The sequence below is a fragment of the Lissotriton helveticus genome, chromosome 7 (assembly GCF_964261635.1).
Source record: "Lissotriton helveticus chromosome 7, aLisHel1.1, whole genome shotgun sequence".
In the NCBI taxonomy this organism is placed as follows: Eukaryota; Metazoa; Chordata; class Amphibia; order Caudata; family Salamandridae; genus Lissotriton; species Lissotriton helveticus.
Window position 1 is genome coordinate 1831188429 of NC_136068.1, and position 21972 is coordinate 1831210400.

Genomic DNA, 21972 nt, shown 5'->3' on the forward strand with positions numbered 1-21972 from the left:
GAGTACTAAAACTTTGGACTCGATCCTACTATATTGGTTTTGACTTTCTTGAACGTTTTGATTCTCCTGTCAAGATGGCGGTTCAAGCAGAAAGAGCTCGCACGAAGGATCGGAAGGGCCAGGGATGAGTTTGATTGTCTGGGTTTGATATAATGGCTTCACTTGATACGGGACTTGCAGCCTATAATGTGCGGGAGTCGGGCGATTTTTATAAACGTCCCCGGTTTGTTTAGCTTGTAATTGCTGCTTTTACATTGTTTTGACTATATTTAGGGGTGGTTTGCTTCTGGCGGGGGTTTGGGAAGACCGGGAGCCTGTATGATTCTCCTCCTCCACTCTTTTCCTTCTTATAGGTCTTAGTTGTTGGGCGACAGGCACGCTGCTAGTGGGGTCAGGCCGTAGCCATTGCAGGGGTGCAGGGTGGGGGGAATGGGGGAGGGTTTTTTGTTTTGTCTTTGTTTAGTTCTATGGCCTTTTTCTTTCCTTTCCCCTTTCTATACGAGAGGTGGGTTGCTTATCCTGAGTCGATCTTTTTCACATATCTGGGTGTCTACTCTGGTTAATATCCTGATTCGTAGGTGGACAGGCCTTGAAGGCATCAACTTAACGGGGTTGGTGATCGTACTGTTGTTCTTCTCTCACACACCTATTAATGTTGACGTTTCATACTCCGTGCATTGATTTTACCACATTGCCTACTCACTGTTGTAATGTACTCTATTGTATGATACCTGATATGTGTACTATTTCCTCTTGTTTTTTCTTCTATTAATAAAAATTAAAAAAATAAGAGTCCTCTATTTTCTTAGTACATTCCAACGTAATATTTTGTAATGGTCATATCACTTTTTCAGTTTGTTCTATAACCCTAGCATGAAATATCATAGGTTTATATGTCACTAGTATAACAACAACAAAAAACATTTGTATGTGATATGTTCCGTGTAGCTTGCGCTAGATTGATGTCAGAGAGGAGTCTTAAGGGCTGCATATCTGGGACCGGGATATACTTTTTACAGGTGAAACACAACAATGAGGCAGGTGTTGGAAGAGTGGGGCAGTATCGGAGAGTATGAAACTAAAGTTCATCATAATGCACGGTTCATCAGAAAAAAAGATTTCACAGCGAACAGTGAGATTGCTGGATTTTTACAGCTCTTACCTGTTCATCTTGGTCTTCAAAGACAGCCAGGGAAGACTGAAGGGAAGTGCAGGAATCACTGGCCGTGGTCCAGTTTCCTTCAACAACAGAGAAATTAAAACACTTGTTGTGGTACCTGATCCAGCCATCACCACAAAAGGGCACCATTACTCCATTCTTCGAATCGGATTGCTGATCTGTATTTCTTTTTGAAGGCACTAAATAAGAAAGGTAAATAATAGTGAAATGGCAAATCCAATTATTTCTAAAAAAAAACACAACGAAAATGAACATGGGGTTTAATGATCACTACTACTAAACTATTACACTGGGCAGGGCACAAGGCTTCTAATCTTGGGTTTTCATTAAAAGAGCCAAGCTTTGGTACAAATCCTCTTACCGTTTTTGCTGTGACTCAAATCCAAAATTGAAAGAAGTCGTTTAATTAGGAAGTACAACTCCACAATAAATACAGAGCTGCTTTCACCAACTAACATATATAATATACACACGTATGCTTTTACACTAAAAATCATCTACTGGTGCGATATAAATGACAATTTTAGCCACATAGTTATATGTAGGCTGATAAACTTTGTGGGTGATGCAAAATATGCCCCTTCTAAAAAATCTAAATCCAAGATAGAAAACGATGTTAATAGTCTCTCCTGATATGCAGAAAGCTTCAAACTTTGTAACAGGTGCAAGAAAAGTAAGAAACTCAGCCGCTAAGCTGTTGCACGCGCTGCATTAATTTTTCAGGCAGTTTTTTTACTGGATAGGGCTGTATCAACAACTGACCCAAAAATGCATTTCACACTAAAACATAGTGCTAAATGACGGATCTGCATTTTGTGTAAAAATGCATAAATTCCCCAGAATGTTGATAATTATGACAAAGATAATTGCAAAGGCCACTCTTTAAACACGAATCTACTCCACAGCTTCAACACAATGTACAAATTTTCTGTTTCATTTCTCCATTTGCTTTTTACGAGTAAAATAGTCTGCATCGCCCACAGCGTGAGTTAGCGCTGTATCAGCCTTTTGGCTCACAATTTGATTTTAGGACACCAAATGACTTTAATATATAAATATATGAAGGTGCATGCCTCTTCATATTATCCAGTAGCAGAGGCACCTGGGTAGTTATAGTTAGGGCCACATTTCCACAGGAAATCAATTTTTTGGTTTACTAATAAGGTTTGCCCTGTTTGCCAAATCTTCACAAATCTTTTTTCAAAACAAGTGTCATCCACCTCAGCTCCTTCCTTGACAGCTTCGGGGTAATCGGTCGGGCGGGGGCTGCAAAACCAGGTCGTCCCAAAATGTGTTTTCCCCATGCAATTTTTAATAAGAAATTTAAAAAGCAAGCCAGAAGGCTGAAAGGAATTACATTAAAAAAAATAAACAAATCCGTTCTGCAGTGTTTGACAAATTAAGGTTCAAATGTTATGTATATTTCACACCACAGCACCATTTATTTCCATCCTTACATGATGTTGCCGTTGGAGGGCATTAAGTCTTATTGCCTGTTCCTCTTGTCCATGAGCTTGTTCTGTAAAGGACCCTCCCCGTAATAGCTGTATCTGTCTGTTTTCTGAAATAAGCGGTCTAATTCAATACATTTAGCCGAGACGTCTTGGCATATGGAGGTAAGATGTTTTCTGAACTTTTGGAGGAGTGCTTGAAGGTCTTACTTTGTGGTCGTCACTTGGAGATCTGCAGGTTTGTAGAGCCTTTTGTTGCCTGAGTGGACTGGTGAGAGCTGTCCTTGATAGGAGCAGATTTCACCCTGTTTCCAGCCATTGTGAAAGCGGCTAAAAGGTTTGCCTTTGGTTTCTGCCAGAGATTCTGGTTGTCACGAAATGCGTGTAGGCACTGGAGGAGACAAGCGAACATTGCCGTCACTAGGTAGGTGCTTCAATAAGTCACTGGATGGGTTTCAGGTTAGTGTGATCCCTCCAGTGCTGTAGTAACCAGTCATAGTTTTTGGATTTTTACCGAAGAGCAATGTCCAACCAGCACTGCTGCTCCCCACACTAACTCACAGCAGTGACCTTCAAACCCTCGAGTCTCCCAACCACACTAGAATCAAGATCTGGTGAAGTTGGGAAGGGTGCCGCTCTCCCTACGGGCTCCTCCCCCATCAGGCGGCTGCTCCAGAGGGCCCCCCTTAGTGGCCTCTATCAATTCCCTTCCACCTCTGGCATGCAGATTGCTTCTCCTTCCTGACCCACCTGCTGACTGGGGTAAAAGCTCCCAACTGACCTCAGGGGGTTGCTAATGTAGGGCTTCTCTGACCACACATTTTGGCTGCATGTAGCTCATCACGGTGGCCATTTTAGATTTGTTGACCTCACGTACGCTGGAAGAGCCAGTTGGTGTTGCAGGCTTGTGCAGGCTTTCTAAGCTTTTTTAGTGATGCCACAAATGATTCCTGCTCTTAAAGTTTCTCTGCTGACAATTTGGGATTCATGTCAACTCTGAAAGCATCACAAAATGGTTGTGACATGGTTGTGGAGCTCAGCAGAGATAGATCTTTGCAGGTCTTTGGCCTGGCAATGCCCCCCCTCGTCCCCCGACACCAACATGTTTTGAGAAAAATGCTACAAATGACATACTTCTTATTCAGCACATTGTTTCGGACGGCTAAATCAAGGAGAAGGTGGCCTGGCCCCCAGCAATCGAAAGCTTATGATGTGTAGATAAGGAGTGACGCAGCATGTTAGGCATAGGGCACCCCTGAGCATTGCTGGAGCCGCGTCGTGCTAGTGACATGACTCCAGCAATGCGCCGCCCTTACGCCACAGGATTCGACACGCATCACCCAATCCTTGCGCCACGGTGTGCCGCATTGTAAATGCAACGCATTTGTGGTGGCACAGGGAGGGAATTGCGTGTTGCATCTGTTCTGGCGAATCCCTGCTGATTTGCAAAGAGGCGTCAGATCTTGTAAATCTGCCCCTGGTTGCCTAAACCAGAATTTCGCTTGCACTTGCTTTCCAAATATCCAAGATGCACTGCACCAAATGTATTGCTTGTGGGCACCCTGAACCTACAGAAATACAATAAATGGCAGGTAGATCCATGGTTAGGAGACCATGAAGATCCAAGCTGGGTTCAAAATAACTTTGTGTGATTGATTTAAACCACTGCAAAATATCTGAAACAAAATCAACACATCATTATGCAACCTAAAAACAGATGTTAAAAGAAGGTTAGTAAGATGGTTAAGAAATACATAAATATAAAAATATATAATAAAATTAGATAGGATAGGCTGTCAGTATCTATCATTTAAGTAAAAATAACCACATTGTTAAAAGTAGACTCAGTAGGCACATCACACCAAATATATTTGTGCTTTGCGCAGAAATGTAATAAAACTCCCAAATATTTTAGATCGCCTCTATTTCAAAATACTTAAACTGAAACTCTACATCTCCACACAGCCATGGGGTTATAAACAGGTCTCAAAATACTTCTCCAGAGATGGTCTAGGCTTTGATAGTTACATAAAATGGAATTAAGTGATTCTATCCTGTTACAACAACGTAACTACTACACCCCAATTTTGCTACAAACGGATCTGAACCTAGTAACAAGAATAGCCCTGGTGGAACAAAGTGGGGAGGTCAACCCTTGCCATGGATGCATTTCTGTGTGATGGAAATAGGGGGAAAACCATGTTTTAGAAAAAAAGGTATAAAAAATCTGACAAACGTCATATTCAGTGTGTTCTCCCAGCCAACCAGAGAAGGCAAGAGCAATCTGGATGCAACCAACAGATTGCCTAGTTTGAATGTAATTTTTTTACAGTCCTAAATTTGATATCCGTTATAAATGAACAGCTTACCATCAACAGCGATTCAGCCACAATTGTGTAATTGGTGCTAAAATTACATAATTGAAGGTGTAGAATACATTCCCTAGGAAAACCCACACATTTGGTATTGCCGGGCTCCAGACTTTCCGGGGCTCAGTTCCAGTAGCGGCTGGCAACATTAAAATATGGTGAGGCGCAATGCCCCAAAAACTCACCATATATATGTTGTGTTTGCTGGCCACACAGTCTGGTCACTGTTGCTCTCTTCTCTTGGTGCTCTCCTCAGGCGGAAAGGGAGGGACTTCCTCCCTTGTGCCACAAGAATCCAAACAATCAAGATTGGTTGGAGTAGGCTAACCCAGTGCTCATTTTGAGGCTGGGGGCCTGCAGCTGCAATCCCTATTCTTTTTCTCAGCCCTGGGATTGCACGCTCTGACGTGCGCAGGTCAGATTGGCCGGCTGTAGTCAGTTGGCCAATCTGATATGCGCAGTGGCAGGGATCAGAAGTAATAGTGCATTTGGCATCGGCCCCGCCCCCTGCCCTCACGCTGTAACTGCGCGAACATGTGATACATAAATAAAATAGTATTTATGACCATTTTATGAATGTGTGCGCCTGCTGCGCTGGCAGCAGACGAGGCAACACTCCACCATAACGGAGCAGTCGCTGCTGAGCAGTTCCTTTGTTGGCGTTACAACATTTGAGAAATGCCACAAAACAATGAGCAATTTTGCTGAAAAAATTAAACATCTTCACATTTTTCATGAGATTTTCTTGATGCAATAAGATTCTTATGCACGGTTTACATATTATACATAGCCCTGAGTGTGCCAAAAACAGTCTACATGGTTGCTCAAATAGATCATGGAGGAACATGTGCCTGAAAAGACTTTTGTGGGAAAAAAAGACTCCAGCACAGAGGAGCAAACACCCCGGAAGTGAAAGGGTTACCATGGCAACAAATGAGGAAACCTTTTCAATAATAGGCACTGGCTCTGGTGCCTGAAGAAACTGCAATGCTGAAAATGATACGCCCCCTTCTTCTGCCAACAGACAGAGGCACTGCACGCAAGTGATGGTGTAAATTTGACAAACGTGTTAACTAACTGCGAGCCCCATCATACACCTTATAGGTGGCAACGCAGCTAATAAAATGGTTCACACGACTGTAGGGTGTCCCCACCTCCGAGTGCCCTTACCTGCTAGCAGGTTATGCATGTATGTTAACGCTGATTGTCTGTTTCTCTCCCGCTTTAAAAAAAAAAAATAGAATAGGGTTTCTTTTATCATACCCTTAAGAGAATTTTACTGTGATCATCTCATGAAAAATCAGACTGTTTTTCTTTAAGAATGAGCACCTCTAAGAGCAGACCTCAGCCTAGCGAGTTGTCCAATTTTTAGGTCTCGGACTAGCGTCGCACTGCGCAGCAGTGTCCGCAGCCGAGAATGTATGTCACTTAGTATGGGGGCTTGAACAGAGGCCAGCCATTGGAGGAGAGGGGCGTCACTCCGTTCAAGCCCCGTCTTTTCCAGATTCGGGGGCGTTTCTCTATCGTCTTTTTATTTTTCAAGCCACGTCCCTTTTCTAGTGGTGGGCGTTTGTGGGCGTTTTTTTATTTTTTATTTTAATACAGCTGTTTTCGTGTACTCCTGCTTTATAGACAAGGAAGAAAGACTGGCAGATAACGGTACCTGCTGCTGTCAGCATCGAAGACAGACTAGCGGGGCCTGCTCGCCCCTCACAGACGTGGCCGTGTTGCGTGTCGTCACTTCCGTGCCCCGGCAGCCCCTCCGCCCTCAGCTCCCGGATCCCCGGCGCTGAGGGAGAGAGTGGCGGCCGAGCTCAGCGGAGAACTGGGCTCCATGCATGGATCGGCGACCCCGCCCCTGGAGGGCAGGGAGGTGTCTGAATAAGGTGAGTAAACAATGCTCCTCCAGGACGTGTGTACATACTGCTCCCCGGAGCTACCACATTCACCGCGCTATTGGAAACGATTCTACTCTTTAAACACATCCCCTTGCCCACCCTCTGACATTCTCAGTTCCTAAATTGCTGCTACAACACACCTTTGTGTGATATGTCACTCCCTCGCAATCCCTATATTGCCTTGTGGTGGGGCATCCCACTCCACCCCAGAATCAATAGCGGCACCGTTGTTATCCCTGTGACATGTACAACCATCCAGAGCCCTTATTAACCACATCAGTCCCAGAGAGTAGATGCCATTTCAGGATATGTGCAGCCCAGCGCTTAAAGGAGACCACGTCATGTGTATCGCCCCCAGGAGTTGTATCTCTCTTCTGCTGTATGACAACACATACCTCACTCAGCACACTTCCCTTTGAGTACCCAGGCTTAACCAGTTGCAGTTTTATATAGCGCAAACTCGACCCGAAGGTATTGGAGCGCTTTACCTCCAGTCGGCAGTGATGTTACAACCTGGTGCTTCAGAATCCATGCCATGTCCTCTTCTGCACTGATATGGATTTAGTGGTTATGTTTATTTTCCTAAACACCTATTCAATCTACCCAGCACCCTCAAACCCCATTTCGGACTTTCAATGCATCTTTTGTTGTTTTTAAGGTTTATGCAGTTCCTACCTTTCCACCCCTATGTTTCTAGCCAATGCTTCTAGTGCGCATCTAGAAAGCCATAACTAATTTTTTAGGCGATTGGCTATTTCTAATTCCGATCAGAAGTTTGTAAAAGGAAGTCCGAATGACGTTCAGCCTAATGCCAGGAAGGTAGGTAACTATTCTCATTTTTGCTGTAGACTGCTATATCTTGGGACTAAAACTGTTGTTTTTCCAGCTCTTGTTACTCCGAATCAATGGAGTTGCATTGGTTATACGGGAAAACACGCTACCTATGCATTGTAATTTAACAGTGTGGAAAAAGCGATTCAGAATTGTTTTTTCAGAATCAGAATTTTTTTTATTGTTGCAGTAATAAAAATCCTTACAATACTAAAGGTACAATTGGCCTAAATACACATAACACATTTCATTAAATTGCTAAAACAAGAGTGAATATCAAAGTTAAAAAAGGGTTAAAACTGCGTCAGGTCCCGTCTCTAACGACATAAGGGAGTGGCCTCAGGCAATATGTTAAAAGATCATGCACGGACCTGTAGCTGCATTCCAATCTCAATCATAAATTTAAGACCCCTACAAGTCAGGATTGGTGATGAACCTCCCAGCCAAATTATAATGGCCTGGCGACATGTTCTTATATTCATTTTGTTTAATATGTCCCGTAAAAACTGTCTTCTGGCTACCATGAGGAATGGGCACACACAAAATAAATGAATTAAAGATTCGTTTTGGTAACCGCAGAGTCTGCATTTTGGGCAATTGTCTTGGGATTTCCAGGAAGGTCTTAGGTCCTTGGACTCATGAAGGCCCATGCGGAGGTTGATGAGAATCTTTTTTAAGTGTTGGTCTAAAGTGTGTTGCCAAGTAAGCCTGGGGCTGTTGGAGTGAATAGGAAGAAATAACGGTCCAGGCGTGGCGTCGAAGGGTCAATGTTTGTTTGTCTTCCAATAATGACTTCAGTTTTGTATTTAAGTTGGCAATTTTACAAAAACTAGCGTGGTCAATTTTTTTGTTCCATGCTTCAAGCAATCCGAGCTCCGAAAGGCAAATTTGAAGATGGATGGCCCAGCACTGGGTAGAGTCAATATTGATTTCTTGCCAACAGAGTTTATTTAATGTGTGTGAATCAGCAGCACGGAGTTTGTGGCTAAATTTGACAAACCTTGATTTGGACCTGAAGATTTGATTCTGAAGACCAAATTCAAGTCGCACCTGGGTGATTCGTTTCTCATCATGAAAATGTTTTCTTTAAATATGAATGCAATTTCATGGTTGCATCACATGCTGTTGTCAAAGCGGAAGGTATTTCAAAACAGAATAGAGAAAATGATCTGAAACTTATTAAATACTTTTTTTTAATGTACCTTGCTTTTAATCTTGAAGTGCCTCCTAGCACTTCTCTCCATTTTGGGTTAACTGATCAGGGGTCACCCACCAAGTCAGTCATCCTCCTGGCTTACACATTGAAACTATCTATTGTATTTTTGTGGGGAGTAATTATATTTATATATCAATAAAAAGAAAAGTAGCAGCTTTCTTAATACATTTTCATCCCAGATACATTGTTAATCTTCAGTATAAAAACTTATTTCATCTTATTTTTTTAAGAAATGTGCTTTCCATCAGACTTATAAAAACGTTCCAGACTTTTGATACGTTTATAGACATACTCATCTTAAGAGTTGCTCATGGACCTTGACGAGTCCTTTATCTGTGTACAGGCTGTACCACGTCAACAACAGAAGCTCTTATTAAATACACCCATCTTTGGTCTCTCATCATATGGTACATAAGCAGCTCTTAAAATGCGTGTGACTATGAATGTAACAAGAGGATAACTCAGAGAATGAATGACATCTCCATTGCACCATGTTCTCAGCAAGGTTGTCTGTGTCTCTAAAACCTGTTTATGGGCTTTCCCTCTTCTCTAGGCGTAAACAGCAGTTACCGCCCTTGCCATGGGGCACTAACCACTGTTTAATACATGCTATTTAGTACTTGTCCTCAGTCACTCCTAACACTTACAAATCAATACGCAAACGCCACTATCTGGTTGCAGCATTGTATGTGTTCCATGTAAGGGGGCAAGGAACAAGATCACATTAGACATAGGATGGAGGTGCATTCACACCCTAGGGCGATAAAATGGGTTTATTGTCCCTCAACGCTATGGTGCTCATGTTATCGACTTCAGAAGGATGAAAAGCTGTAGTAGACCATGGGATTCAAACCCGCAACCACGAGGTCAAACGTACATTCTTGGAGAGGATCCTTTAGGTCACCCGACCACCAGCCTCAGCAGCATGTTTGTCCAGCTGCCCCAGGGAGGTTTTCAAGTCATAAAAGGTGATAGGATGGGTGTGGTGGACTTCTGGAGAGAGCGTGGTCTCATCTATTGTTTGAAATATCGTTTCATTGTGAGCGTGTTCTCATCTATTGTTTGAAATATCGTTTCATTGTGGTTTGAGTTTACTGTGAGGGAGCCTGCTGAACGTCAGTAATCAAAAACTCGTGGGCACGGTCCCTCTGAGGCCCACGAGGGAGGGTGAACATTTGAGGTGCAGAGTGGAATCACCCCTCAGTTGAGAGCTCTGCCTTGAAAGAATCTAGGCCTGTGCTCTGTCCCAGCCTCTGCAATTTGTTTTTGTTCTTCGCAATTCTCCTGATGTTCAGTCAGGCCTTCTTTTCTGAAGAGGGGATTTTTTTTCTGCCGCCCGAGAAGGGGGTGGGGGTGCGAGAGCCAACCCCGGGGTGAGGGTGTGTGTCTGTGGCTTTGTGTGTGTGTGTGTGTGTGTGTGGCTCTGTGTGTGTGTGTGCGTGTGTGTCTCTCTACTACTCTCTAATGCTCACCTATTGCCATTGTAAATGTCAATACCATTTATTTATGTTTTTAAAAAAATGAAAAATGAAAAAAAATGCCATTTGCAAAGCCAATAGCTCTAACTTTAACAAAGCCGAGACCATTGCATTGTAAATGCTTGTTAACTTTTGTTTCTACGCCACACCTTAATTATTTCTCCGCAACCATCTGTCAGCTCTCATCATAGGTTTATGTCATTTCTGATACCTCTGCATGTTATGTTCATGGGTCTGCTAGTATAAAAGGAATATAAACTCACCTGCAAAGTAAATAACCAATATGAGGCCGACTGCCAAGCAGACTACAACGACGGCAAGGAAGACACATTTTTTCGAAAAGCTACATACAGGACAACCTAAAAAAAAAAACAAGAAAAAAAAACTTCAAGTACAATCTGGCTGTGAAGACAAAAAAGCAGCATCGAACAGAGTTCATATTTAACATGAGCGCATTAACGCCAATAGGTCCGCCATTTTTAGTATCTGAAATTGCTTCTTTTTTGATAGTCACGTGAGTGGGTGACAGAAAGGAACCCACCCATGGCAAGATGCATGAATTGATAAATAACTGAATTTATGGAAAATGGACATTTGAGTGCACAGGTGGCAAAAAAGGTGAGATTGTGGACCGACAGGTGGCTGGATGAATGGTTGAATGGTTGACGGAGTAAATGCACTATCAGGTGACTGGGTAGCAGCTGAGAGAAACACACGAACGTAAGTAACAGAAAGCTTTAGTACAACCCCCCCGGATGTGAGGCACCATTGCAGTCAAGTTAGAACAACAAACCAAGGACCATTAAAAATGAGCCTGAAACAAGTCCATCCAGGCAACAAAGACAAATGACCACTCAAATCATGCGCGCTCTTTGAACTTTCGAGAGTACAGCGACAGGACAGGGCTTCAGAGCTGACTACCCAATTACCAGTCCTCAAAAAACAGTGACATGGGTCGAGTCCAGCATGGCCTTGAAGACAAAAGGGAATAGTTTATTGAAAGGTTGCTGCATAATAAAGCGCAAAAGGGAAAGCAAACAAGCCCAGGCCAGAGAAAATATTTGTGTTTTTGTAAAATGTAGGGGTGTCTAGCATTGGTCCATAAACCCTAGATACAGGCCACATTTTCTGAACACCTGGGATAGCAGAGAAATTACTCTGATCTTTATTAAGACACTCAAAGCATGGCTTACCTGGGCATCAGTTGGGAAAGATTCCTCATAGACAGTAACCAAGAACCAAGAGGACAACAACAGTGTAACCCTTCTAGCCACAGTCATTGATCTGACTTGGGAGAGAGTATTGTGAATCCAAGAAAAAGCAGCTCAGGGTCCAGCGCAGAACACAAGACAAAACACAAATCGTAGACTTCGGTTTGATCTGTCCTGAATAATACACACACTACTAATAGAGACAGTGCAACCTGATGTGCATCAGGAACCTGGGTTAGTAAGTATATTAAAACAAGCCTTTGCAATGCAATTGATCGCGCATTTGTGAGAGTTTAAGCTACGAGCATTGTAAAGGACAATGCCTTTTATTTATCTGTTTTGATAGTTAACACATAAATAAAAGGCATTTTCATTTACAATGCCAATAGCTGAAGCTCTTGTAAATGGGAGACCAACCACACCCTCACCACTCTCCTGTTCAAAGGTTGTAGCTCGTTGGCTGCACTTGTCCTTTCTGTGGCCTTGGATTTTTCACAAACCCTAGGACTTCAGTGATGTAACATTGATGGCAGCACCCCCATTCTAAAACGTGTTTAACACCACTGTGTGAGCGCTGTAATTGTTGCTTCATGTGCTAAGAATTCTCACACACAACTCTACTACACTCCCTGCTCTCTCGCCACGAGCGCTCACAAAGAAAAAGCATTTTTGGGGTCCAACATTTTCATAAGCATTACAGCACTCTGCTCCCAACACTCGTCACACCATCCCTCTCCAACACCTGCACTCAGGGTCAGATTGGGAAGGCGGGCAGTCTGGCATTTGCCGAACGGCCGGTGCCCAGGGTTGACAGGTGGGCAGTAGCGGTCGGCAGTAGGTGTTTCTGTAGGGCGGTGACGTGGGCAGGGGGAGGGGCAGGGTGGGGGGTAGTAATGTATGGATTACAAAGTTTTACAGGTAAATAAACATTTTAAATAAATAAAACGAATTTCGTTGCGTGCTCTGCATCACAAAATGCGATGCAGTGCGCGGAATGAAATTCGTTTTATTTATTTAAATGTTTACTTACCTGTAAAACTCCGTAATCCATACATTACTACCCCCACCTTGCCCCTCCCCCTGCCCACGTCACCGCCCTACAGAAACACCTACTGCCGATCGCTACTGCAGGTGGGCCGGTTTTTAAGGGCCTCTGATTCATTCCTGCCCTGCCTTGCCCTTCAAGTGATGATGGGTGGGTGACGGTGGTAAGTGTGGCAATCGGCCTTACATGGGGCCGGGTGTTGCTCCATTTGTTGCATCCATTCTAACCTCGGCCCCCCAAGGGACCGGCTTGGCCCAGAAGCTTCTTACATCGGCCCCCCATGGGGCCAGCTTGGCCCAGAAGCAGTGTCTTTTACCAGACCCCTCCCTTGCCAGGCCATCACATTCAGGCAATGGTGGGTGGGGGAGGGTGTGAGCATGCAGGGGCCTCGCTGGGCGCAGGATTTTCTGGCTGTGGGCCATCTACACCTCAACCCCCACTGGACCAGCAGTAGATGTGTCCTTTTTCTTGACCCCTCCCCTGCAAAGCCATCACCCTGAGGCTATGGAGGGAGTGAAGTAAGAGAAGCCTTTCTGGAGAGTGTGTGTGCACTTGCATAGGCCTCGCTGGGAGGCAACTTTTATTAAACTAGAGAGGAGGTGGTGTTACAGACAAACCTGCTGCTGGCACCTGGAGGCCAGGCAGGGCCGGACAGCGAACCAAAACCGGCCCTGGCAAAGTGCTCGGCCGGCCCCCACTCCCCACTGGGGGGGAGGGGGTTGGAGGTGCCGCTGAGCGCTTTGCTAGGGCCGGTGTTCGGCCGATTTTGTTGCAGGGCCGATTTTGCCCTGTAACAAAACCGGCCCCCAGGGGCTCAAACCCGGCCCCCACCCTTGCGGCGCACCGGGGGGATTGCCCAGTGCCCGCTATGGCCAGTCCGGGCCTGAGGCCAGGTTCCAGTCCTGGCGTCAGCTCATAAGATTCTGGGAAAATAATGTAATCTCCCAATGCATAAAGTTAAAATCAATTTGATCTTGTGCAGTGTAAATAGTTATGTTATGTTATGTTATGTTATGCACTTTTGTATTGCGCACAGCTGCCCCAGCTAAGGGGCGTCCTGGCGCATGGCAGGCAAAGTGCAACAGATAGCAGAAACACAACAGAGAAAGAAAATTTATTTAAAAAGGAAAGTTTTCAGCGCTTTGCGAAAGGCCAAAAGGTCATCCAGTAGCCGCAAGTCCGCGGGGAGGGAATTCCAAAGTTCAGCCGCCCTAACCCGGAAAGAGCGACCCCCAGCCCGACACAGCCTGTATCGGGGGACCACCGCGAGCGCTTGACTTCCCGATCTCAAAGCGCGGGAAGGAACATACCATGACAGGAGACCATCAAGAATTGGCGGACCAACTCTCCTCAAGATCTTAAACGCCACGCACAACGCCTTAAACTGGATGCATGATTTAATGGGGAGCCAATGCAAAGATCTCAAGACTCCCGAGACAGAGCTCCTTCGGGGTAAGCCAACAATGGCTCTCGCCGCGGCATTCTGCACGCGTTGGAGGCGGGTGGTCTCCGCCACATTGGTCCCTACCAAAAGCGAGCTGGCATAGTCCAGGCGAGATAGTACCGTGGCCTGGACTAACAGCTGCCTGGTACCACGGTCAAAAAACTTAAGAATAGGCCTCAGCGACCGCAAGATGCCAAAACAGCAGGCCGCGATTTTCTTCGAATGGCCCTCATAACTAAGAGCAGGATCCATCCATACTCCCAGATTCCTAAGTTCAGTGACCGGGAGAGGGACCGGCCCCAGTTCAACGGGCCACCACTTGTCCCCCCACAGTTCCGCCCTCCTGCCGACGATCATGATCTCGGTTTTCTTCGCGTTGAGCTGGAGACAGTTGTTCTTCATCCAGCTTGCCACCGCCCTAAGTCCACTCTGAAACCTAGGGGCATCCCGGTCCGCATCCCCGCTAATAGTAACCGCTAGCTGAGTATCGTCAGCATACGAGACCATAGTCATGTCCCATTGCTTGACGATCTCAGCCAGCGGTCTCACGTACAGATTGAACAGCGTGGGACTTAGCGAGGAGCCTTGCGGGACCCCCTGTCTCAGAGGAAGGAATTGGGACTGGGACGGTGGCAGCGCAACGCTAAAGAAACGATCGTTCAGGAAGGAGCGAAACCACTGGAGGGCAGAGCCACCCAACCCAATCTCCTCCAGGCGATGCAACAGGATAGGATGGGACACGGTGTCGAACGCGGCGCTCAGATCTAATAAAACAAGCGCCGCTGTCTGCCCCGCATCCATCACTGTGCGCAGGTGTTCAGCCATGGAGAGAAGGGCGGTCTCCGTGCTGTGACCAGCACGGAAGCCGTTTTGGGTGGGATCCAAGATGTTAAACTGGATGAGGTGGGCCGAGAGAACTTTGTTGACATGGGCCTCCATTACTTTGGTCGGCCAGGGAAGCAAAGAGATAGGCCGATAGTTTTCAGGCTTGCCTGGGTCCAAAGAGGGTTTCTTTAGAATGGGAGAAACCACCGCCCGCTTCCAACTAAGGGGGACCGTGCCCGACTCCAACGAGCTGTTGATCAAGGAGTGAACCACGGTCCGACCCAGGAACGACTCATCTCTAAAGAGAGCCGAACTGAGAGGGTCAGCGGGGGACCCAGACTTCACCTGCTTTGCCAAGATGTCAAACCCTTCCGATGTCAACAGGGGCAACGCGTGCAGGACCGTGTCTCCACAGATGGAAATCGGAGTTATGTAACTTATGTAACTCATCCCAATGCCCTATCACAGAGTTAACCGTATGTAAAACTATGAATAAAAAGCAATTAGAAAAAGAACTGCAATTTATACATTTTTATTTATTTATTTTTAAAGTTTTATATAGCGCGAACTTGATCCCGAAAAATATTAGAGCGCTTTACAATTTGAGGCAAATAAATACAAACATAATTATATTAATACAATATCAATATTTTTAACATCAATATTTTTGCAAACGATATTAAACACTTCGATATTTTTTACATCTACGTTTTTGCAAATGATATTAAAAACTTCGATATTTTTTACATCAATGAATTAACATATGGGGTACACAGCTGTGTATTATTTTAAGAGTACATTATTGTGTTGAAGCCATTCTGTGTGTGACTATACAGACCCTCCAGGATTTCACAGTTTGCCACAAAATCGGCACTTTTGTAAAAATGCCACGCTTTTTACAAAAGTGCCGATTAAATCGTCACTTTTATAAAAATGCTGCGATCTCTACATATGTGCCTGAGAAAATGAAGGACATGGAAGGTGAGGGGGTAACATGGCCAACTAGAGTATGGGAGTCAATTCACTAAAATGCTTGGGTTGTTAGGGAGACTAGACAAGCAGCAGGGGGCGCTGTGGTTTACTGTAAACTCTCTGGCCCATGACGACAAGCAGGGTTGGTGAGGCTGGTTACACGGCCAACAATCAATGCCGCTGCAAGGGGGGGCAATTTCTCCTCACTTTAACCTCAGCGTAAAATTCAATAATAATGAGGGTTCAGTGACCTCCAACCACAATTGCTTGGCCCCGGTTCAACTGCACATGCTGCACTATTGGTAGGTGCCCCACTGCCGAGAATGTGCTAAAAGCGTCGCTCCCTCGGGTACTGTCGCTGCTGTGAGAAGTGGGGACCCCTGGCTCCCCATCTGTGGCTCGGGAGTCGGGCATCGTCGGCTTTGCCTCCTACGAAGGCCCCGGGCCCCATCAGAAGGTGTTGGGGACCGCAGTCTGGGGAAAGGGGGGTGATGACGTAGAGGTCAGGCAGGGGCCGCAGGCGACAAACACGCTATAGTTCGCCTCCACCTTTTCAAGGGAATCGTAAGGTTTTGGACGAAAAACAACCCTCGGTAACGGCAGGACTCACTATAACATGGCACACAGGCTTCTCTAGGGAGATATTAAAACGAAAAATAGGGATAAACAAACACCTTTGTATATGCTTGATAATATTTAGATATAATAAGCGTGTAAACTGCGTTTTACCTTGTTTAAATCTCGAATAAGGTAAGACACTGAAATTAAAGAAGTTGGAAAGGGCCCCGTGAATTGTCGCTTAGATCGCCCAGGAGTAGGTACCCAAACATCGATTTTATTTTCCACTTAATCAAAGAGCCCAAGTTAAGTTTGAATGGGTCTTGTCTGCTTCCCTAACGAGTTACAAAGTGTATCTACTGTTGTTTAACGTGAGAGGGGCGGAGAGAGCTTCCTTCTGTAGTCTGGTGCCGGTGTAAAGTGCTCACATTGGTTGCACTTCGCACTATATTAAAAGTGCAATCAAAAGAAACGGAAAGAAAATTCTGGGCGTCGGCAGAGACTGGACCAAGGCGGAAACTCACCTTTTATTTCTCTATTTTGGTGCAAACTGCGCAGGTGTTCCTCAGGGTCTTTCGGATGTTTTGTGTTTTTATTCCACTCCGACACTAAGGATTCTCTCTTCGAGATGTCGTCGACTGTAAAGCCACGTCACAAAAAGAATATAATGTTCATTTCATAATTATAGATTTGTTTAGGAGGGGGAGGGGCAAAGGCTGGTACAGTCTAACCCTGACTACCGCCAAAAAGCGGAAAACTTATTTGGTAGCTGAATCCAGACCTCATACTCTGGCATTTACCACATAATTCTGAATATAACGCTTTCGACACAATTTGCCACATAACAAATCACAGATGTACCTTAAATGTTTCGATTTCAAATAAACGAATTCATCTGTGTTTTTGCCATGGTGTAGGTAACCTTCTTGTATAATGTATATTGTTCGGCGCCTCGACAATGGGTGTCATTGAATCGCTGAATGGTTTGAGGGCGCTCATTATAAGTATATTCAAATTCCAAAGAGAAACATAAAATATGTCCCAGTCCCCTTTAAAATGCGGGTATTTATATCTCCGGATTTTGGGCAAAAAAAAAATCCCACCTAAACCGACTAAATATATATGTTTAAATGAACGTTTAAACATAAATATAATAGAAGGCTGATTGCACGCGCTATGTGCTTTTATCCATGAAACACGGGCAATGTTTTCGTTTTAAAAAGGAATGAGAAAGACATCTAAGAACAATATTAGCGTATGTACAGTGCACCGGTCAAACCGACAATTCTTGCATCACTCGTGGCAACAGTTTTTTCTTATTTCAATATGTTAAAAGGTTTGTTTTTTAGATAACTTTGTTTGCATGATTTGGATGAGAAATTTACGAACAGCTCTGGTCGAGATAAAGCCCAAATGGAACTCTGCATGCGGAGTCCATCCCAGATCTTATTCCCTGCAACGGAACACACAGCCTGTGCCTTGTTTTGTTTAATAAAACGCAGACGTGGTCCCTGAACTAGTCGCATTGAAGCGTCTACGCGTCGTCCACAGCGCTACCTTTCTTTATGGTGCACACGCCCTCTCACCGCCTTCCTGAACCCATAGATAAAATAGTAATTCCTCGTAACCAGTGCACGCTTTAACACTGAAGTTAAACATTATTTGCCGTTTTCTGAGCACAAACTGCACCCGAAGGCACTGGAGCGCGTCACAAGAGCACCCGTTACCTTATGCGATGTCACGTTAATGCACATGTTTTTGTAAAGGGAAGCGGGGGCGGGGAGGGATTTGGCCACACCCCCACTGCTTTGAGCCTCCGCTGAGAGACGTACTTGGGAGAAAGTTCAGAGAGGGAGAAAAGAATATGTGAGAGAGAAGTGAGGAAGTGGGAGGGAAGGGCTACGGATGGACAGACAGAGAGAGAGGGAGGGATATGGGAGAGAGATGAGGGGCGGAGATGGGGGGGGGGGGTTGTTGGAGGGAGGGATTGACGGACAAATGGGCGACGATGCACACCCAGTTATTGCGGTGTGTTTTCCGTGCCTTTTATCTGGGGCGACCTCCCCCCCCCCCGCTTTCCCCCCTCCCTTGGTGGGGGAGGCCACTGGGGGTATTAGGGAGATGAAATAGAAGGGGGTCTCTATTGTAACGCCCCGTCCACGGCACCGCCCCATTACTTGCAGCCAGCCGCGGGCCGTGGAGGGAGTTACGGTGGGGCAGGGAGGCGGGGAGGGGCAGGGTGGAGGGTGCTAAAAACAGGCATATGGATCATTGCAGGTAAGTACACAATTTAATTAATAAAACGAAATTCGTAGCGCGCACAGCATTTTTTTTTGCCATGCAGTGTGCGCTACGAATTTCGTTTTATTAATTAAATTGTGTACTTACCTGCAATGATCCATATGCCTGTTTTTAACACCCTCCACCCCGCCCCTCCTCCTCCCCGCCTCCCTGCCCCACCGTAACTCCCTCCACGGCCCGCGGCTGCTTGCAGCTGGACAGAGGTGGCGAGTGCAGACCGGTGCTTACCGCCGTCTCTCTCCACGTCTCTGCCCGGGTCCTGGGACGAGGCCATCTCCTCGCCTGGGTCTGGGTGCTTCCTACGCGGTCCGCCTCACACCCTGCGGTCCTTGCACCCACGGCAGCGATCTGCGCGGATCGGACGGTGATCAGGAAGGCCAGATCTAGGATGAAGGGAAGCTCAGTGACGTCTACCGGTGACACTCCTCCTTCTCAGTGGGCGCACGCCTGGCGGGACGGCCTGCCCTGAGGGGCCGGGCCTGTGTGAGCAGTAAACAGCCCTGGCACATTGTGAATCCAGCCCTCAAACGGGCATGGTGAGCGAGCCTGAGGGCACTACAAGTGGCGTCACTAGGGGGGTGCGGACCGCACCGGGTGACACCCTGAGCCTCGCGAAGGCTTCGCGGACTTCTGTATTGGAAGTTGTAGGAATCTATAGTTTTTCATTTTTTTTAAATGCACGCTGTGCAGCAAACAAACCCCCTCCCACAAAAGCCTTTGTTTATTCTGTGTACAACAGATTTCCTTCCCCGCCGATCTTCCTGTGTAGCTGCAGAGGGAGGAAGTGAATCTGAACCCGCCCTCTCCTGCAGCAGAGGAAGCAGCACCTGCAGCCGCAGCCCTCACAATCCCCCGCGCAGGAGGGACTACCGTACTGCAGGAAAGAAAATAGCATCTGAGGAGATAGTGGCAGCAAGGAAGCAATGGAGAAGCAGACAGAGCGGCGGCAGACAGGGAAATAATAAACCGATGAGTAATTCGAAGAAAGAAAGAGAAATTAAAATCAGGGCGAAAGATGTGAGCCAAGGAAGAAGGGAAGCGCGCAAACACACAGACCGGCAAGGGGGACACATTCAGTAGCTATAGAACCGAAGACAGGTCCGGGGATGGGAAGAAACGAAAGCAACTAGAGCTAAGTGTATATGTTTGGAGAGTGGCAGTAAAAACTTTCAGAGAGCAAGTTTGCAACATATATACAAAAAATAGTAATGCATGCATTCTCACTTTTTTAACTTTGGAAACTTTTTTACGCCCTGCCACTTTTAAATCTCATCAGCCACCAGTGAGGCACGCGCTGCCGTCCAGCCAATTACAAAGCTAATGGAAGTGGGCATTCAAAATCAGGGCCTCGCCAGAACAGTGCAGCAGCCCAGAGCCCAAACCCAACGGAAATGAATTAATAAAACAATGTAAGCATTATCACGGGGGGCAACATAGCAATGCAACTTAACTTAACTTAACATAACGGCAGCTTTGGATCTCTGCCCCTTTTGTGTGCCAATGGCTCATTTCTAAAAGGTGCTAAAAAGCATGGCTTTTAATAGCGCCAAGTGGAGGGCGATGCACGTATATTGTTGAATGACAGTCCCCATGAGTCCAAAATACAATACATCTCAGTGCAAGGCAGTGATAATAATTACATAATGTAAGAGAACATTTCATTGCCACCCGGCAATAACAATTATTACTAAGTAATGGGACTGAAATAATAATATAAATATATATATTTACACACGCATGGTTTTTGTGACTTGTTAATGTGGACCTTGGACACACATACGGATCTGGCATCCCAGGTATGAAATTTTTTAATATTTCAGTAATATACCCTCACCAATCGACATAAGACGCTAGGTAAAAAAAATACGTAAAGACACCCAAGAAAACAAACACAAAGGGCCAGGATCGAACCCTTCTGTCCTGGTATGTAAGTATAATGTAAATATTTAGTAATATAAACACACCGACCCTCCCCCCCCCTCCCACCCATAAGGATCTAGAATAAAATACACGTGTTGGGGCTCTTGTAAACTTCAAGGTTAGACATAAACACAGGGCTGGGTTCAGCGCACTGGTTCTGTTATGAAATGACAGTTTAAATATTCAATAATTAAAGCGCACCACCCTCCGCTAGGCGCTATTAAAAACGTGTTTTAGACTCATTAAAAGCAGTCTCCAACATACAGCTGAGGCTGGGCTCCATCGCTCCAGTTCTGGAATTGATTGTAATTTAATTATTCAGGAATATAAACACTCCAACCCCCACGAGGCGCTACAAAAACATTTCTCTAGGACCTTGTGAACAGAATCATCAACAATGATTACGGGCGCAGAGGTCTAGCGCCTCGTTTCTGCAATGTAATTGTAATTTAACTATTCAGTAGCAACAGAGTGTGTTTGGCAGTGGCGGCTCCTCTGAGCGTCGCCTCACTGCTTTTCGAGCAGTGAAAAGGAATACAACCAAATGATAATAACAAGGTTATTATCATTTTCTTTTTGGTTTCTGCAGGATGGGTCAGGACAGGGCGGGGCTGGTGGTTCAGGGTGGGAGGAGAGTGGACTATGCACACTAAGTGCGCATGACTGCTTGGCCCATCGTTTTGGCCGGCCAATTGGCTCAGGGGAGCGTTAAAGCCCGGGAGGTTCTGCAGCTTCTTCCGGACAAGAGTCAGGAAGAGCAGAGAAGCGGAGGAGAGATGCGGCCGGTGGAGAAAAGGTAACTGTGTTTAAAAAAATATTTTAAACCTCACCCCCCCCCACCCCCCTCATCGTTGTGTCACCCCGGCCTCACCACCCCCGTTACCTACTAGCCTCCACTGGCGGTTGGGGAGAGGAAAAGCAGCAGATGATGTGGAGCAGCACAAGAGCAGGAGACAATCATACAAGTGAGAAGGCAATACAGTTTTGGGGAGGAAGGGACATTGGACGATTGAGACAATGGGAGAAGCACGTGAGAGACCGATTCGAACTCAACGGAGACCGCAGAATGGATATTTGGGGGCAGAGAAGGACACAACGGAGAGAGCTGGAAAACATGTGAACCCTCATGGAGAACTGAAGCAAGAAGAAACAAGCATTTACAATGCAATGGTCTCGGCATCATTAAAGGTAGAGCTATTGGCATTGCTCATGACATTTCTTTTTTTTTCTTTAAATCATAAATAAATGGCATTGTCATTTACATTGCCAATAA

At 45.6% G+C, this 21972-nt stretch overlaps 1 protein-coding gene across 2 annotated transcripts in view; it reads right to left on the bottom strand.

Annotated features, from left to right (window-relative positions):
* LOC144770825 (C-type lectin domain family 2 member B-like) overlaps window positions 1-21972 on the bottom strand; it is a 337598-nt gene that overhangs the window by 63970 nt on the left and 251656 nt on the right. The window contains exons 2-3 of one of the 2 annotated variants that reach the window (XM_078655598.1): window positions 10687-10782; window positions 1163-1359 (exon numbers count right to left, since the gene is read on the bottom strand). In XM_078655598.1, the coding sequence (XP_078511724.1) occupies window positions 1163-1309 (147 nt within the window). In that variant the 5' untranslated portion in view covers window positions 1310-1359; window positions 10687-10782. The remainder of the gene's footprint in view (window positions 1-1162; window positions 1360-10686; window positions 10783-21972) is intronic. The other variant, XM_078655599.1, reaches the window with a different exon arrangement.